At 32.2% G+C, this 17,953-nt stretch overlaps 3 protein-coding genes and 1 non-coding gene across 4 annotated transcripts; 2 read left to right on the forward strand and 2 right to left on the reverse strand.

Moving 5' to 3' along the window:
- Positions 1 to 222: 222 nt before the first annotated feature.
- LOC111628324 lies at positions 223 to 4,448 on the forward strand. The gene is made up of 4 exons (XM_023372088.1): positions 223 to 301; positions 924 to 1,042; positions 2,322 to 2,426; positions 3,859 to 4,448. The coding sequence occupies exons 1-4, from the start codon at positions 244 to 246 to the stop codon at positions 3,937 to 3,939; spliced, it is 363 nt and encodes a 120-aa protein (XP_023227856.1). The 5' UTR covers positions 223 to 243; the 3' UTR covers positions 3,940 to 4,448.
- Positions 4,449 to 9,113: 4,665 nt separating this feature from the next.
- Trnam-cau lies at positions 9,114 to 9,185 on the forward strand. Its single transcript has one exon. It is a non-coding gene; the product is annotated as a tRNA-Met (tRNA).
- A 4,936-nt stretch (positions 9,186 to 14,121) lies between these two features.
- LOC111628329 lies at positions 14,122 to 14,814 on the reverse strand. The gene is made up of 3 exons (XM_023372093.1): positions 14,747 to 14,814; positions 14,479 to 14,683; positions 14,122 to 14,406 (listed from the first exon to the last, which is right to left on the reverse strand). The coding sequence occupies exons 1-3, from the start codon at positions 14,764 to 14,766 to the stop codon at positions 14,122 to 14,124; spliced, it is 510 nt and encodes a 169-aa protein (XP_023227861.1). The 5' UTR covers positions 14,767 to 14,814.
- Positions 14,815 to 14,904: 90 nt separating this feature from the next.
- Positions 14,905 to 16,080, reverse strand: LOC111628340. The gene is made up of 2 exons (XM_023372112.1): positions 15,581 to 16,080; positions 14,905 to 15,290 (listed from the first exon to the last, which is right to left on the reverse strand). The coding sequence occupies exons 1-2, from the start codon at positions 15,924 to 15,926 to the stop codon at positions 15,028 to 15,030; spliced, it is 609 nt and encodes a 202-aa protein (XP_023227880.1). The 5' UTR covers positions 15,927 to 16,080; the 3' UTR covers positions 14,905 to 15,027.
- Positions 16,081 to 17,953: the final 1,873 nt, after the last annotated feature.

Here is a 17,953-nt window from a genome sequence, read left to right on the forward strand (position 1 = left end):
AATTTAGAAAGATTTTCTCTTGTAAATGAAATCATTTATGAAGAAAACGAGTTTGAATCCGAAAATGCATCATCAGAAGACGACGATTCCATCCACGCAGATTGCGAAATAAAAGACAGTGAACCTTTCAATGCTGTCGTCGTCGACTCCATTAACGAAATTCAACAAATGAATGTTAAAAGTGAAGTGTCATCAATATCTTCCACGAAAGATGACTTTGATGAAGAAAACTTTGTTAATAATATGAATACAACATCACTACAAGTCATTGAATCCACTAAAAGTGAAAAATTTCAGAGAGGTGAGATTACTATTATTCGAAATACGCTACTAGCCAAGTGTAATGCAACATCAAAAAATTCAATATGCAATTAGTATACATTTAACAAAATTATTTCGTATGATCTGAATATTTATATTTTATATAATTTCACTACACTAAGAATATTGTTAACCAAATTTTGTGTATTAGATGTACAGTAACTGTACATATAATATAAATGTAAAATAAGAATCTGTAGCATTGTGACATGAAAAAATAATTCGAATATTGTTTTAATAAAATTTCTATTGTATCAAAACGATATCATATTGATGTTCGTGTCATTAATGCGGACAAGAACAAAGATGCAATTCACTGAATTAACCTGTGGTTTTCGACATTTCCTATTTAATATTTTAAAAAATACAATTTATTTTTGAATGAGTATTTACTATGGATGAAGGTTGCATGTAAATCTTATAAATAACGGCGTGGTTTCTTCTTTACGCCAATTGTAAAGTTTTGAGAATCATTTTGACTCGTGCAAAGCAGAAAAAGGAATCGTTGTACTATTGGAAAAGCATAATTAGAAATAAAAATATACTGTTGTTATTATAACTCAATTTAAAGAAAAATAACGAAGTGTAAATTTTTATTTTAGTGTACGATGACAAACAGAAACAAAAACAGGAGTTTCAATACTTAACTGAATGCGAAGATAGAAAAACTGAGGATGATAGATCTTTATCCGAAGACGAATCCATTGAAGAATACAAAAAAGTGAGAAATTATTTTTTACATTTCATTAGTTTAGACCAGTGGTTCTCAATTAGTGGTACGCGTACCCCCAGGGGTACGCGAAATTGCATGAAGGGGTACGCGCGGCAATTTTAAATCGGTCGATTTGAAATTTAAATGCATGAGATAAAGCAAAAAAAAAAAAATAAAAAATAAAAAAATAATAATGGATGGATCGTAAAAATTCGGCAATTTACCACACGATGTCGAATGCACAAATTCGTTAATTTATAACTAAAAATATTCTCGAAATTTCATCAAAAAATGCATTTGTGACAATACCTAAATGAAATTCTTATGCAAGAAACAAAAATTGTACAGTTAACATTATTGTCAGTGAAGTGGCAATAAAATATTTACCACCATTTTGCACAACATACCTCTGCGAGAGAGGATTTTCGGCCATGACAAACACGAAAACTAAACATCGTCACCGACTTCGACTCGAAGATGACTCGAGACTGAAGCTAACCAAAAAGCAACCAGATTTTACGAAGTTGTGCAAAGAAAATCGTGCACATTTGTCACGTTAAAATTAAATAACCTTATGTTATTTTCATTATTATTATTACAATTGTATTTTGAAGATAATATATGTAAAAAAAAAAACTTATTCTCTTTATCACTAGCTGTCTACCCACAGCTTCTCCCGCATTATATCGAATTTTCTCGTGGGAATAAGATATTTTCTCGCAGTAAAATGTAGCCTATGTCCATCTCCAACATGTAAGCTATCTCTGTGCCCAATTTTATTAAAAACTGTTCAGCGGTTTAGACGTGAAAAGGTAACAGACAGACAGAATTACCTTCGAATTTATAATATTAGTATGGATTAATATGAATTTCTGCTATAAGGGGCACGCGAGTTTCAGCTCTTTCTTGAAGTGGTACGCAGGAAAAACTAATTGGGAACCACTGGTTTAGACGAATAAAACTATTTTCTCATTTGCTAAATATATATTTTTAATTTTATTTCGATGTTTCTCTGTGTCTGAAATTGTTAAATAAACTTAAATGAGAGTAAAATTTATGTTTTCAGTTTTAAAATAATTTATATATTCGCATTGTAAAAATTGAAATATTAAATGGAAATCACTAAAGTCACTTAATTTCCTTAGAAATAACATCTTCTGTCTTTCAATACCAAATTTTATACTCGTTTACGTGATTAAATAACCAATTATATAAAATTGTTTTGTAATCGAAATAACTAGAATTTTATATTTGAAATTCTTTTAATTAATATGGATACTATTTCTAGGAAACTACAAGCCGCATGGACATTTTTTGGCATTTTCTTCGCAAGTTTCCGTCTGTGGTGTCCGTGTTTGAAACGAAAAAAGTAAAGTGGTCGAAATTTAATAAGGTATGTAAAGTATTGTGTGAATTTTAATTTTTACCTTACGTTTCTTTGATAAAAATTAATTTATATAGCACGTTATGTCAATTACTTCTTAAACACGTAAAGGTTCACACAAAATACCACTCAATTTAAATTAACACGACGTCATTATATCAGTATTCCAACGAAATCACATGCTGCGACGTCCTGAAATAAACACTGACCGATAAAGTTAGTTGTCTTAGTGTTAGACGTTTAGAGTAAAAAATGGAAAGCAATATTACACTTAGAGAAAAGCTTCATTCTTTACGGTTTTCTACATTCATCAGTCATCCTCACACGAATGTCATTTACATTATGTAAAAAAGAGTGTTTCATTCTTACATAATTTTTACCTATTTGCCCTAACAACCAGCAGTAACTTGCGGAATTCGATACAACGGCTCGCCGATGTTTATTTGTATTTTATAACGTCTATTAATGCCTCATATCTCGATGTAACAGCGGCTTTATTCTGAATAATTAAGTGTAATTTTCGATCTCGAACTAATGGAGATTTTGTAGTAAATGCAGTTACAAATTCAACGTAATAATTTCTTCGCTAAGACGGCACTTTCGTGTCTGGAAAGTAGCTGTGACGACGCAACACATTTTTACGCCCACAGTCTCGTTTAGTAAATTTAGTAAATAAAAAAAACTTGCCAAAGCAGAAGCTTCCAGAGGCTATTGTTCATAAATAGGCTTTACTGTATTAATTATAGGAAATTTCGTATTTAAATAACAAATAATGCTACGATACAGTTATTGCTAAGCTGTAAGAGTTTACTGTGTAACCTATGCAGCAGATTTCCTTTCCGAGAGTTATGAGGGTTTACTTTTAATTAGAATAGTTATAATACATACGTTCGAAAAAATTATAACACCGTGGAGTGTTCTACATAAAAGTTTAATATACGGTATCTACAGCTGCGCTCGGGTTTCCAAACCATCGAATTCCATTGATTCCATCAAAATAGAGTGACGTCTGCATACCACCATACATATAAAGAGTATTCTATATTAATGTGACTGCGTGTCTATAAACTAGGTTTTCTAAAATAGTTTAAAATGTTTTTATTTTGATATAACACAAATAATGTTGGTTTATTTCATAATAAAACTTAAAACAACTTATATTATGAAACATTGCGAACACTGGGCCAATTTTTCAAAACTAATTTAAAATCCCTAGAGTTTGAGAAATACAGATCGATAGATCTATAAAAAATGTTGACCAAGCAGAGGCCGTTAGTTCGTACATCGGATGCAAAACAATTCTTTGAATGTTATCAAAATGTGTTTATTATTTATAGAAAAATGGTTATAAAATAAATTAAAAATATCAACAAGTTTTTGCATTTTAATTTTAAATAATAATGTTTTTAAGGAAAGAATGATAATATTAATATTTTTTCAGGAGAAACTGCGAAGAGGACCAATTATCTTCTTTTTTTTCGCTTCTTATTCGTTGAATATTATGAAAATTTCTCCTTATTAAGTTAGTGTGTGAGAAGAAATGAATTGTATCAGTTACGCTGTTAAATAAGAATTTATTACAAATTTGCTTGGTGCATTGAAAAAAGAAATGATTTGAAAAACCATCGACGAAATCGTGTTTATAAAAGCATGTTATCTTTTCAACAAGAATTTCGTCACAGGAGAGTTCCGACGTTTTCATAAATCTGCACGCAACCCGCAGTTCATTTTGGAAGCGATCGAATGCTTTTAAAGTTTTGTCGACAGATTTTCTGTGGACTTATAATAATTGTTATAACCGTAAAAGCGTAACTTGTGGAAGTGCTTGGCCTTTTTTCAATCTCTTAAAGACATTTTTATATTTCTTCTGGAACGATCGAGTTGATCCGCGTGTTGTTTAAATTTAAGAAAATTAGCTTAAAAGAAAAAAATTTTTAAAATTATCTTCGTGTGATGTTTTGTGTTATAAATTGTTTGTGCTTTAACTTATTTAGGCCGAATTGTTAAATTTATTGAACGTATTAAAATCGTTAACATTTATGTTTTATTCTTTGAATCAATAAAATTAATGTGCGTCGATAATGTGTATCGTTAAATTTGACAGAGACAATATTTGAATATTTTTACATTTAGACCACAAAATATAAAGAAAAGTAGACACATGATCTTATAATATAATCGAGATGGATTGATAATAAAAAAATAATAATAAGTGATTGTCGTCATCGTGATGCAAATGCAGAGAAGAATCATCGTCATAAAAGATGTCTGTTTCGGTCCTTAGCTCTTCACTTATTGCACATTACGTTTAGCATCTTCTCTAGCATGAGTTTGAGCGTTTTCTTTCACTTGTCTGTTCATTGCAGTGAGCGTGTTTATACCGGACGATCCGTCAATAAAAGAAATAATTAAGCCGATAGGTCTATACTATAGAAAATTATCGTAGGCTGCATCCAAAAATCTTACCTTAATGTTTTGTGGGATTTTGAAAAGGTAAAATCTCTTTAGGTGTTAGTGGTCTCCAACGTGCAAGGCCGTTAAAGGACATTTTACTTTTGTTTTTACTGGTTTTGGAACATTGCACGTTTTTCACCCAAGTTTAAAAGAGTGAAATTAGCAGGGCTGTGGAGTCGCGTAAAAATCTACCGACTCGAACTCCGACTTTTCCTTACCATCCGACTCCGACTCCATTTCATATACATAACAAGTTGGTAAGTAAAGGGGAGTCGGAGTCGGCGGATTTTTTGACGACTCCGACTCCACAGCCCTGGACATTAGAAACACCAAGTTATGCTAGTTGGAGCTACTGTTAGTTTTAATCATTACATTGTGTACAATTTCAGATATTCATCATCATTATTTATATTAGTAGCAGAGAATTAATTTCACTGTACTTTATGTAGAAGGTATGAGAGGAAGAGAGCTTGTCAGTTTGTACAGAGCAGAGTGGCGCAGTGGGAGCGTGCTGGGCCCATAACCCAGAGGTCGGTGGATCGAAACCAGTCTCTGCTAAGTTTTTTTTTCTTTTTCTCTGACTTTGTCTGTCGTTTCACGGACTTTAATCAGTGGCGTGCCGTCATTAGAAGCGATGGAAGCGCCGTTTTCCTTGTATTTTATAAAAATAAATACATATTAATTTTAATTACATGAAAATAATCGCACAATATGTTATAATAACCGCATCATGTATCTTATTACAAATTTCTATACTACACGTGAAAAAAAAATAAGATTGCTATTGTATATTCGAATATTAGTGGCGGAGTGGAATCTCTATTGTCAGATTCCAAAAAGCCAGATTCGCGCACGCGCTTTACAGAGCACCAACCTCACCCGGTTTAGCCGAAGCCTATGACCTTGAGTTGATGCTACACATTCCAACGCTTCCAATTCTATCCGGGACCCGTTCCGGGTTGTTAGCCGCCCGCCCGCTAGATATTTGGCCGATTACGCGAATAACGAGTAGATTTATAACTTAACCCAACGGATAAGAATTTACTGGTATGTTTTTACGATAGTTCTGTATAGTCGACGGGAGTTAAAAAAATCCATTAAAATATTCGATGTTTTTTTCCGTTCTCCGATTTTATATTACTCGCGGATTTTGATGTTAAACCAGTGATATTACGATTTCGTATGTCCCATCTTTAAGGGAGTGTAGAAAAAAACGTGTACAATTCTCGTATAATGTTAAAAAATTAACTGTTACTTCGACAGCGTCATTTACAACTAAATTTAATAAATGAGAGAGATGCACCAGGTACAGAAAAAATTCTAGAATTTATTTTCCTTAAATTTACGATTTATGTATCCGTTTGTCATAAAAATTTGTCTTTCCACTTTTTTCCCTAGATTACAAATATTCGAGTACAAAGTAACCTGTTTCGACTTATTTCTACTTAAGAAGTAGTTAAATAATTAAGCGATTAGGGAATTGGGGACGTAAACAAAACCCTGACGAAAGAGCCGGAATATTACTTAAACAAAAGCTTAACCGAACCAATCTATAGCCGAGTACAGTGGGGACCGATTTCTTCGAAATACTGTATTAGATGTAATAAAGACAGAAATTATTCCAGTTCGACGAGAGTGACCGAAAAGTTGTACATTTTGGAAATTTCAGTAAACAACACCTGGTCCTAAAATGAATAAGTTAGAAAACAAAAGACGGACAATCTATTAAGTTTAACGTATTTAGATTTTTACAGCTATGATGAGAAACGTTTAAAATTTACAACAACCCTGTCGCCTCCTTTGAGAAATACTAGTGATACGACAAAAGACGTTAACCGGTATGGCACCCTCGGGATTTGGCATGCATGCACGCATTGCACACCTACCAAGATCGTCTCTGATTCCATCCACGAGTCACTGATAGGGAGCACTTTTAACTAAGTGGATTGTTTTAATATTTAAAAAGTAAAGAATATCTTATGCTATTTTTATGTACGTTTCTTCACAAAAGTATATTCATACAATCGAATATTTTGTACCAGGTATGTATAATTGTATATCGATCACACATTTTATTTTAACAAGTAAGTTTTTATAATTTTATTTTTAACTAGCAGACTTCGGCACGCGTTGTTGAGGCTCAAAATGTATCTATTATAAATGTATAACACTTCCCCCGTGGGGAGGAATTTTTCGAAATATTTCTTCTTAGTGTACATTCTCTTGACGTACCCTATTAAAACGCAATCAAAAACGCAAAAACCCGCATCTAAAATAGTATAAATAGAAGCAGAGTTCCTTACCGTAAGTCTTAATCCTAACTATCTCTCTTCAGTGGCGGGGATTTCGACACGTATATTATATAAAAACACGTGCGTATTCGAATGGAGCGTTGTGTGAAAATTTCAAAGGAATCGGTAGGAACAAACGAACATTACATTTTTATTTATATAGATAGATAGAAGATGATCTGCTTTAGTTCATTTTCACAGAAAAGCGTAATGCCTCGCAGAAAAGCAAACTTAGGGCATCATACTCGTAGCGCCATCTGTTGGACATAAAAGCATTAACCATAGATGATATCATTTAATTTATATGAATGTTTAACGGAATGATATACAGCCTATGTCCACCCTGAGGTTCCGTTCTAAATATCGGTGAAAGAATTTTTGAAATCGGATGAGTAGTTTCGGAGATTACCTGCTGCAAACAAACTTACATACATACATACAAATATTACCTCCTTATAATATTAGTATAGATATATACTTGTGGCCCAATATACAAGTATATTTAAAAATTAACACGTCTAGATTATAATAATAAGTATTAAAACTTTATCAAGAAAAAAGGATATTTTAAAAAATTACTTCTACAGACACTTTCAGTTTTTACTTTGAAATAGATAAATTCATTTATTATAAAAGAGAGTAAAGAAAATTTATTTGAAAAACACAAATATTTGTTTTATTTGGGTCTGTAATTAATAAAAAGCGATGAAACATCATTTTCAAGTGCATTTTTATTCAATTAATATAATTATAAATAATATGTAGCTGAAAAAGTAGCCAAAGCGCCAAATGATATTTTTTACGTGAAGCAAAAAAAAGTAGCCACATTTGGCCCAATTAGCCAAATCTTGCAACGTTGGAAGAAATACTAAATAAAGCTGGAGCTGTGAATCAAAGGATTATAGACCCAAGTGCGGGAAAAAAGAGGCAAAAGACAAAAGATAAAGAAGTGAAAAAAATTGAAAAATTACGGGTTCCTAAGGACTCTCTATTTGTTTAACAGAAGATCCATTTAACGTTTCTCACTACTACATTTTTTGTCCTTTCTGATCTTCACATCCTTTTCCCAAATTTGGGTCTATAATCCTTTGAGTCACAACTCCAGCTTCATTTAGTAATCATTATGCATTCACACATCTCAAAGTACTGTATTTGAAAATATTTTTTTCCACTCAAAAATAAAATATGAATAAAGGTTTATGGCTTTGTGAAACTTTTTTTGAGTTTATGCCGTTGAAATAAATAAATAATAAAAAATTAAAACATTTGTCGGTTTTGTTTACACGTTTATTGGGCCGCATTGGAACTTGCCTTGGGCCGCATGCGGCCCGCGGGTTGGACATTCCTGCCTTAGACCATCGCTGAGTGATTGCCCCTGGAAGTCGGCTTGTTACAAAAACACAGCTTCTCTATCATCAAACGTCATGGCACGCCCACAGTTTCAGTCTTTAGCTCTTCACTTATTGCACATTACGTTTAGCATCTTCTTTAGCATGAGCTTGAGCGTTTTCTTTGACTTGACTCTTCATTGCAGTGAGCGTGTTTATATTGGACGATCCGTCAATAAAAGAAATAATTAAGCCGATAGGTCTACCAGTATACTATAGAAAATTATCGTAGGCTACATCCAACAATTTTGTTTCTTTAACGTTTTGTGGGATTAACAAAAGGACGAGTCTCATCAGGTGTTACAGTAGATTCCAATGTGCAAGGCCGTTAAATTAAATGACATTTTACTTGTGTTTCCACTAGTTTTGGTACATTGCACTTTTTCATCCGAGTTTAAAAGTGTGAAATTAAACACCGATTTATGTTAGTTGGAGCTGCTGTTAGTTCCTGTCGTTACATTATGTAAAATTTCAGATTATATTTACATTATTGGCAGAGATTTATTTTCACTGTACTTTATGTAGAAAGTATGAGAGGACGACAGTTTGTATCGTTTGTAAGAAGCAGAGTGGCGCAGTGGGAGCGTGCTGGGCCCATAACCCAGAGGTCTGTGGATCGAAACCACTCTCTGCTAAACGTCTACGTTCTTTCTTTTCCTCTGACTATGTCTGTCGTTTCACGAATTTCAATCCGGAATCGCTGTAGTAAATGAATACTGTTATTCCATATTAAAATCGAATCAATTATTACTAACGATAACGCACCTTCTTCTAATCGACGGTTGTTATTTTGATTGTTCGTTGTGAAACTTAAATCGTCGCAAAGTGTAGTGAACGTGACATGAAAGAAAATTGGAGTTTTAGGGTTGATGGTAGGCGAACTTTTCCGCAGGGTCGTAGAGAAAATGTATAAAAAATGTCATTCGGACTTAGATTTTAAATAATTTTCCGTTCATTGCTCATTTAAAAGCTTTAAAAATATGTATTTCTTTTAAATACACTTAATGTTTATGTACTTTATTATAGTTAAGAATTATTTTTGTGAAATCAGGACATAAATAACGATAGATAATTTGATATACTAAAAGTGCAAAATTAAATTTTAAAAATGTGACATAAACTTTACAAGTTTTTCAACAGTTACAGAATAATACTGAAGGTATCAAATACATCGCCTTCAGACATGCCGCAAATATCATGAACAGGTTTAAAGAGTCGTTCTCTATGTGTACGTTATAATAAGATGTACCGTAATAAATATTTATATAATGAAATTCAATAACTAGCCTACTGGGTATTAAATGGATAAAAGAACGGAAATATAACAACTTATGTTTTGTTCTGTTTTCTCTTATGTAATGGCCGGATCTACATCCGTTTAAAATTGTGATATATGCGCATAAGGAGTCTGCAGAGGAGGCAGATAAGAGGATTTGCATCTTCCTGATATCGTATAATTCCATAAATTATAATCGTAAAAGTGATTATATTACCTTAAATAACACATTCGGCCCTGGGATGCTTCATCTGTTTTTTTGTATCCTTTGCGTAATTCATTGTTAATAAAGAATACGATTTCTGCTTTTCTTATTATTCGTACACATTATCTTTGGTCACAATAGCTTGAGGGGTTTGATGGGATATGGCAACGAAACAAGAGGGATATCTTTATCTTTTATAATTCGTTAGATTGATGTAACTCTTTCTCACGAGTATAGATACACACACTCACGTGTCTAGGTTAGTTAATTTAAGATTAAGCTAAATAGTAGATCTCTCTGCGAGATAGATCTAGATTGTATCATTTGTAATCCCATTAATTAATTGTATTACTATTTTGTTTGATTCAATTAAATGTTATTTGTTAATATGGTCTCCTTAATGACTAAATCCAACGTCTTCATCCACTCCATTCACATGCGACCCTCTAACTCGAAATTCTTCGCAATTTGTGATAATCCGCAGAATTGATTATCTGGTGTTGGGAATCCAGACAGGAGACCGGATTATACGATTGTCTCTCTCCATCTTCAAATAAATCTTTTTATACTCCTCCTTAGATGTAGAGATCGGATCTCACGATCTTGTGCACATTAAGTGGTCATTAGAATTTAACCGTAACCCTCTGTTTATTTCACATAACTATCGATCTAATTGTTTTTCACTGCAAGAGCGCTAGATCGAATGTTTTCTTTTTATTGAAAGATATATAATGTTCGAGTTAGATTTCATCATTTTTTATATGCATTTTATTATAAGAATGAAAAAGCTTTTATTTAAACCCAAAACCAAGTTTATGAATAAATAAATGACACTTAATAAAACAAACACTTTCCATCGCTGAGAAATGTTTATTTAATAAAATACGTTCGAACTCATTTACACCCGAGGATGGTTTATTCCACGAGGCTGAAAATGTTAGTGTTTTATTAAATCAACATTTCTCAGCGATGGAAGGTGTTTGATGTTTTATTAAGTGTTTTAAAAACGCTGAGTTTGATATTTAGTTAAATAAATGACAAGGAACAAAACGACACAACAGTACTATTATTAAATTGTGCTATTATGTCAATTTATTATACGTTAAAAATTTATTATATTATACATATTAATAATAATAATTATTATTATTATTTGCGTTATTAAAACTTACTTTAAGTGAGAAATTTTTCTGTGTTTCATGAATGAAATTGAAATTATTTATTGTCGTAGAAGGCTTTCGCCTGTTACAAGGGCGTTTTAAAAACGCACATTAACATTTCATTTAATATTATCTTAACAGCTTTAGTTTTTTCTATTTGTTAATCTATAGAATTATATTAATATTTTACCACAATTGTTATTTAGTTAGTTGTTTAACATAGTTATATAACATATAAATCGTGTTTACATTAGCTCTATCGAATGTCTTATACATTTCCAACTCATTAGTACATTGGCCCAATCTGGAGCCTTTGAAGTTTGTCCTTTTCATTACAATGTTCACATAAAATATGGATTCTAGATAAATTTTTGGTACAGTTTGGACATTTACATTGGTTGTAGTCTATATATTTACCATTTATATTTATTCCATTTTTATTTAATCTAAACTGTATAAAAAACTTTTTAATGTTAAAAGCTATATTTGTCAGTATATAGTTGTGCTTTCTCGTTTTCGTATATCTTCAATGTCTTGGATAGTAGAGTATTCCATAACTCTATATATTATATCTTTACTATATTGCTCCATATTATATGTACGGTCCACGAAAAGTTTAATCGAAAATCCATATTTATTTATTATCTTCGATAGCTGAATTATCCAACTTCGTCTTCACTTAATTTCTGATATAGTACGAACAGCAGTTTTGTTGTTATATCTTCTGCCTTAATAATTTTGAGTAAGAACCTTAAATATCTTTTTATTAGTATAGTATTTAACCTTAATCTATTTGTTTCTAATCTTAAAGCACTACCCGGGATATTATATTCCAGCTGGAATATCTTACGTATAAATAAATTCTGTATTTTTTCAGTCGTTGAATTTTTCTTCCATGCTCCAAACTGGGGCCGCATAGCTCATTGAATTCATCACTATCGAATTAAAACGTTGAAAATGTGTACGTAAATTCTTTATTTTTGCCTTGCAGAATAGTCCAATTAAATTATTTATTGCAATTTTTGCTTTATTTAGTGAATTTTTATAGTGTTTTTCGAACGAGAGATTAGGTGTGAATGTTACTCCTAAAAATTTAATTTTCTTCACTACCTTCACTTCTTTATTAATAAAAAAGACACGTGCTTTTTAGATACGTTACTTCCGTTTCTAAATATCATAATTGTTGATGTTTTGGAATTTATTTTAACTCTTAACTTTTCTAAATACTCACAGATTTGTTGGATTTTTCTACGGAGTGCAGCTGCTGCAGGAGCTATCAACACAATGTCATCAGCATACGATATAGTATGTATAATCTGATTTTCAATTTGAAACCCATCATCTCTTAAAACATTCATTTAGATCAAATAGGTAAAAATTGAAAAGATATGGGGATAACGGATCACCTTGTAATAGACCTCTAAGTGATGAATGGTGTCCAGATATTAGTATCCTGTTTAATAATTGTCTTATATTTTCCGAATAACAGTCCTATCATATTTATCAAGAGTTCTTTTGCCTTATATCTCTTCATTTTACTCTGTAGATCAGTAATGCTAATCATATCATATGCTTTTTCGAGATCCACAAACAGGGCAAACACTGTCTTTTTTTAAGCAACTGGATTTGAATTAATGACAGCAACACAAAGAGGGCTGTCTGAGTACCTCCCACTTCTACAAATGCAAATTGTGTATTATTTCTATATTTATTCGCCGCTGTCCAGTAATTAAATTTATTAGCTAATATTGCAATGAACACTTTCCGTAGACAGGACAGCAGGGCTATTGGTCTGTAATTGGTTGGTTCCTGTTTGTTCCCTTGTATAAATATCATAGTAAAAATAACTTCGTTCCATTTTGCCGGTATTATACTGTTACTGTAAAATTGATTAAATTGTCTAGTTAAATATCTTATGATTTCTATTGGAAACATTTTGATGAGTGAATTTGGTATTGTGTCCTATCCCGGTGTTGATTTGTCTAAGTTTTTTGATACAATCCTGTACTTCTTCCATCTTGATTATCTCATCTTGCTGAATTTCAGGTCTTGTGTTAGTTCCCATATATTTTTTACAAACATTTTTCTGATAACTCTCAGAGAATTTATTGTAGTATTTAAGCCAAACGCTATATTCTACTCTAGTCTGTTTTTCCAACCCCTAACTTTCTTTTACGAAAACTATTAATTATTCTCCAGAAAGCTCTGGAATCATTAACTTCTGATAGTTTCTTACTGATTTTTGAAGAATATAATTTTTTCTTGGCTTTAATTAGATTGTTATACATTTTTTTATACTTTAAATAATTCATTAGTGCTTTACTGGTATTTGTTCTTCTAAAGATTTGTAAACACTTTTGTTTTTTAATTTTGTAGCCATAACATGTACTATCATACCATTCACATTTGAATATTTTTCCATTTTGTTGTATACAATTTTTGTATCTATATTCCTCTAATTTAGTTATAATACTCAGATAATTTTCTATTGGATCACTTTCTTTTTCCAATGTTAACATATCTCCAATCATATCATCAAATTCATTCAACATTTTTCGTTTATTATATGACGGTCTTAATTCCTAATTAATAGAATGACTCTGTTTACAATTATATATATATTATTACTTATTTTTTCATATATTATTAACTTCAACTGAATAGGATGTTTGATGAATGTAAATGCCTTCTCTGGTGAAGCGTCCTCAGATTTTGCTGTTAATGTATTTTTGCATTCGTCACAACCGAGTGATGGCAGTAGATGATAAACAATGTAACCTCCTAAATAATGTAGGATAAACTTAAATGTTTCTGGTGTACAATAATCATGATCACTAGGATTCACTATCCTAGTGATCATGATTATTGTACACCAGATCCATTATTGTACACCAGATCCTAGTGATAGTGAATTGTAATCATGATCATGATTACAATTCACTATCACTAGGATCTTCATAGTATAGGCTTGGATCACAAAGCAAATTTTCTAAATGTTCTTCCAATTGTTCTTGAACTTCTTTAAATGGCTTTTTATGACTACGAAGAAGATTTTTTAAAGTAATAAGGATAGATCCAGGATCAGTTTGAACTGATGCTCGTTTGGGAGGATGAACCAAACTGTACACAGTCATCAGTCTGTACAGGTATAAGAACTGTACTGTTGTGGGATGAGAACTGCTTCCACTTCCTTGTCTTATCATTCCAAAGAAACGCTAATTGAAAAGAAAACATAAGTTAAGAGTATAATACAAGATTATATAATCATTAAACTAAGACAGTTTTACCTCTAATGGGTCCCGATTAAAGTGAGCTGTCAGGATATAATATGAGTTTGGAAGCAATTGTTTGACGAGTGCTAAGATACTAGTCAGCGTCAAGCGTAGATTTTCTGCTGTCTGGTGGCTCAAAAATCCCTTTTGATCAGTGCTTTTAATCTGTAATCTGAATGCTTCCCATCTATTTAACCACTCTAAGAGATTCTTCAATAACCTATTTTAAAAAAGTTGTTAATTAAAACATTTATAGTTTTTCCTAGTGAATCATTACTATTACCTTGATATCATTTGAATCATGTCTGATTCCTTCCTGTGGCAATCTACGATTTAAAGTATCAAAAAGAGCAGATATATTGATGCAGTGTAGACTGACAGGATAAAGGCAAGTAATCATTATTTCTCAAAAATTCATAGACAGATGGTGACCTAATTTTTACAAGCAAACAGTCAAGTAACCAATTAATGTCATATCTCATACCCTTTTTGTTTTTTATATGGCATGCTTTCAGCATGTGCTCTATTACAAGTTTCTGTCTCAGTGGTAAGGAATCAAGTTTATCAGCCGACAACTGTTTTAAGTTCAGTATTTTCTTGAAGCTTGAGATTTTCTGTTTGAAGAGTTTTCAGTTTCTTCCTATAGATCATCTTTTGCTTTCTGCACCGATATAAATCCTCTTTGACTTTTAACAATTCAGAGTGCAAAGCAGAGATTTTATTGACATATAACAACTCAGAATGCTGTGTAGTTGCTGCTTCAGATGTGGAGGATTCTTCTATTTCCTTTTCTACAGTTGTTACTTGGGAGTGTGTATCATGCAAATCTAATGATTGATAAGAAAAATATCAGGCAATTAATCTTAAAATATTTATGAGGAAAGATGGGCCACAGAGAGATAGCCCTCAGTGAATCACAGTGGATCTCACAAACCCAGCTCAATTTTTACTTAATTTTTAAATATAAAATGTTCCTTAAATATAGATAAAATAGATAGATAAAATTTAATTTTATATTAAAACACAGGGTCCGAGAGACGCACTACGACTCAGGCAAAGGCAAAAAATTACATGACTCACTGAGGATTAAGATTACATAAAAACCATAAATAGTTACCTTTGGTATTGTCTTTTTGTGATCCCTTCCTAGATGGTTCTTCATTTCTTGTGAGACATCGCGTTGATCGTTTTTGAGGTACAGACCTACTAATGTACTTAGGACAATTAGGGAAGTTTGATGGATATGCATCCGACGTTAATGCCCAGCGATCTCGTGGAATTTCTACTTTCTCTCCATTTATAACATGGGAGAAGGTTTTTAAAATAAATCTACTCGCAAAATGTACGTCACAAACGTAACATTTATTTGTTAGCATCTTGTCGTCTCGTGGAATGCATCGCATCCACTCCTCAATCTTATCGTTAGGAACACGGAAGAAATATCTCTTCTCGTTCGATGACATATCCTGCCTTGCATCCTGGCACAAAGCACGTTAGCACAATTATTTTGCAATGCGAAAAATAATGTGCAGTGCATGCCGGTTCTAAATCAGTTACAGGTAGCGACTAAGGAGAATTGGGTAGGAGCAACGTATGACTAAGCTGTATTGGATATTGAAGGAGTATGCACATACGATTAAATCGTACAAGCAAAAAAAAAATCAACAGGTTTCGCACGGCATAGCCGGGTAAAATTAATAGTTCATCCGGACGGTGAGTCGATTCCCGGACTATACGGATAGTAACACTATTCCCCGTGCTCATTTTAATCGGTCCGAATCATAGGTACGACGGAAATATGAAGTATAATGATTCAAATTTTTACAAGATATTATTATTTATTGTGAAATTTTGCCGCTCTCTAAAAAGTGCCGCCCGGGGCGGTCCGCCCCTGCCGCCCCCACTACGCTATGCCACTGACAGTCACTTACTTCCAACGGATAATTACAAATATGAAAGCCTTCAATAGCTGGAAATATTGACAATTTTATTTTCGTTGTTTCTTTCATAGAAGTAACCTTAGTTGAGGAATGACTCTGTGCGTCTTCTGTGTCAAAGTTCAGTATGTCTATTTCTTGTGTTTTAGTAATTATACACATGAAATAAATTACAGTATTTACTCGAATATGAGACGATCTTGCGTATAAAATGAGGTGTGACTTTAGAGATCAAAATAAAGAAAGTTAGATTTATTAATACAACTGTATTTCGTTTAATCACAATTATATTATCATCAAATGCACGTATTAACGCAAACAACAACGTTTGCCTAAATACATGATAAATGGAGATTAAAACCAAAATATTATAATGCTCATGACTAAACAAAGTTTATTTTTAATGATTGAGAATGTTCTAATATTCATTAAAAATAGCACCATACATAATACAAAATAACTACAGTTATAGTTATTGACCTGTATTTCATTGATGTTTTTAAAAATAAATAGTAACTATTTTCTGCCAACGGATTAAATGCAACGCGGTTTTTAATTAATGGGCGTAGGATTAAACCAATAGATAAAAGAAGGTGTTACTTAACTTGTCTACAGTAAATACCAACTTACGATAAATAGACTGTAGACCTATAATGACAACATGAACTAAACACGGTCCACAGAAATTATTTCAAAAACGAAAACAATCCTTCGCTCGCGCGTATCGGACGACCTAGGTTTTTGAAGAAGTAAAAAATGAATAAAAGCCTCGTATTATACGTGAGTAAATACGGTACTTTATTTGGTAAAAATACTCAAAATTCGAAAAAGTGCTTTCCACGGTCCTGTAATTTCATCCATCTTAAATAGAGCGAACGAATGTCTCCATTTTCATGGTTCATGTTTGTGACACTTCTGTGGACAAAGAGGTTCATCTACTAAGACGAACCACTTATATTGAAAACTGTCATTCAAGAAAATGTAAATACGCACTTTCTCCCATTCAAAGATTACAGAGTTTATTAATTTATTGGAATTTCCTCTTTTATTAAATCGGAATAATTAGAAAACATGCATAACTATTTAAATAGTAAAGAAATTAGTATATTTAACGTGAAATGAATTTTATTTAAGTATTAAGTATAAACGAGTAAGGCCGAGAGTTTGTGGTAATTTATGAGAGAGTATTTTGATAATTGTAAAATCTATTTTCATTGGATATTGCTAAAAAATCTGATAAGTGTGTAGGTGTAAGAGTTTTAATAAATTTCGATTAATAAAAATAAATAAAAATTCAANTTCGATCGTGTTACGTACCTAATCCTTTTTCTATTAATTTTCAGATCTTGCTTTGTTTCGCTCGCTCCACGTGTTACTCGTCAAACGAGGACGAACTTAAGGAAGAAAGGGGTTACTTCGTGTTACCTTCTTTACCTTATCAGATGATCGTCATGAATTACCTACTCATGTCAGTTCCAGCGGGGATTATGATGTCCGTTGTTGCTCTATTCATGTTGATGTTACCGTTATTGATGGAGACCAGATCCTTTTTT

The sequence above is a fragment of the Centruroides sculpturatus genome, unplaced genomic scaffold, assembly GCF_000671375.1.
Source record: "Centruroides sculpturatus isolate CEXI.00-Female unplaced genomic scaffold, Cexi_2.0 scaffold489, whole genome shotgun sequence".
In the NCBI taxonomy this organism is placed as follows: Eukaryota; Metazoa; Arthropoda; class Arachnida; order Scorpiones; family Buthidae; genus Centruroides; species Centruroides sculpturatus.

What these genes read in the sequence shown, in the direction of transcription:
- LOC111628340 (XM_023372112.1), bottom strand. Translation starts at nt 15,926, where the DNA reads ATGTCATCGAACGAGAAGAGATATTTCTTCCGTGTTCCTAACGATAAG. An exon ending in ACAAAAAGACAATACCAAAG is followed by an intron (nt 15,291 to 15,580) that starts GTAACTATTTAT and finishes ATCAATCATTAG; the next exon opens with ATTTGCATGATACACACTCC.
- LOC111628329 (XM_023372093.1), bottom strand. Translation starts at nt 14,766, where the DNA reads ATGATTCAAATGATATCAAG. An exon ending in ATGATTCAAATGATATCAAG is followed by an intron (nt 14,684 to 14,746) that starts GTAATAGTAATG and finishes TTTTTAAAATAG; the next exon opens with GTTATTGAAGAATCTCTTAG. An exon ending in TTAATCGGGACCCATTAGAG is followed by an intron (nt 14,407 to 14,478) that starts GTAAAACTGTCT and finishes CTTTTCAATTAG; the next exon opens with CGTTTCTTTGGAATGATAAG.
- LOC111628324 (XM_023372088.1), top strand. Translation starts at nt 244, where the DNA reads ATGAATACAACATCACTACAAGTCATTGAATCCACTAAAAGTGAAAAA. An exon ending in AAGTGAAAAATTTCAGAGAG is followed by an intron (nt 302 to 923) that starts GTGAGATTACTA and finishes TTTTTATTTTAG; the next exon opens with TGTACGATGACAAACAGAAA. An exon ending in AGTGGTCGAAATTTAATAAG is followed by an intron (nt 2,427 to 3,858) that starts GTATGTAAAGTA and finishes ATATTTTTTCAG; the next exon opens with GAGAAACTGCGAAGAGGACC.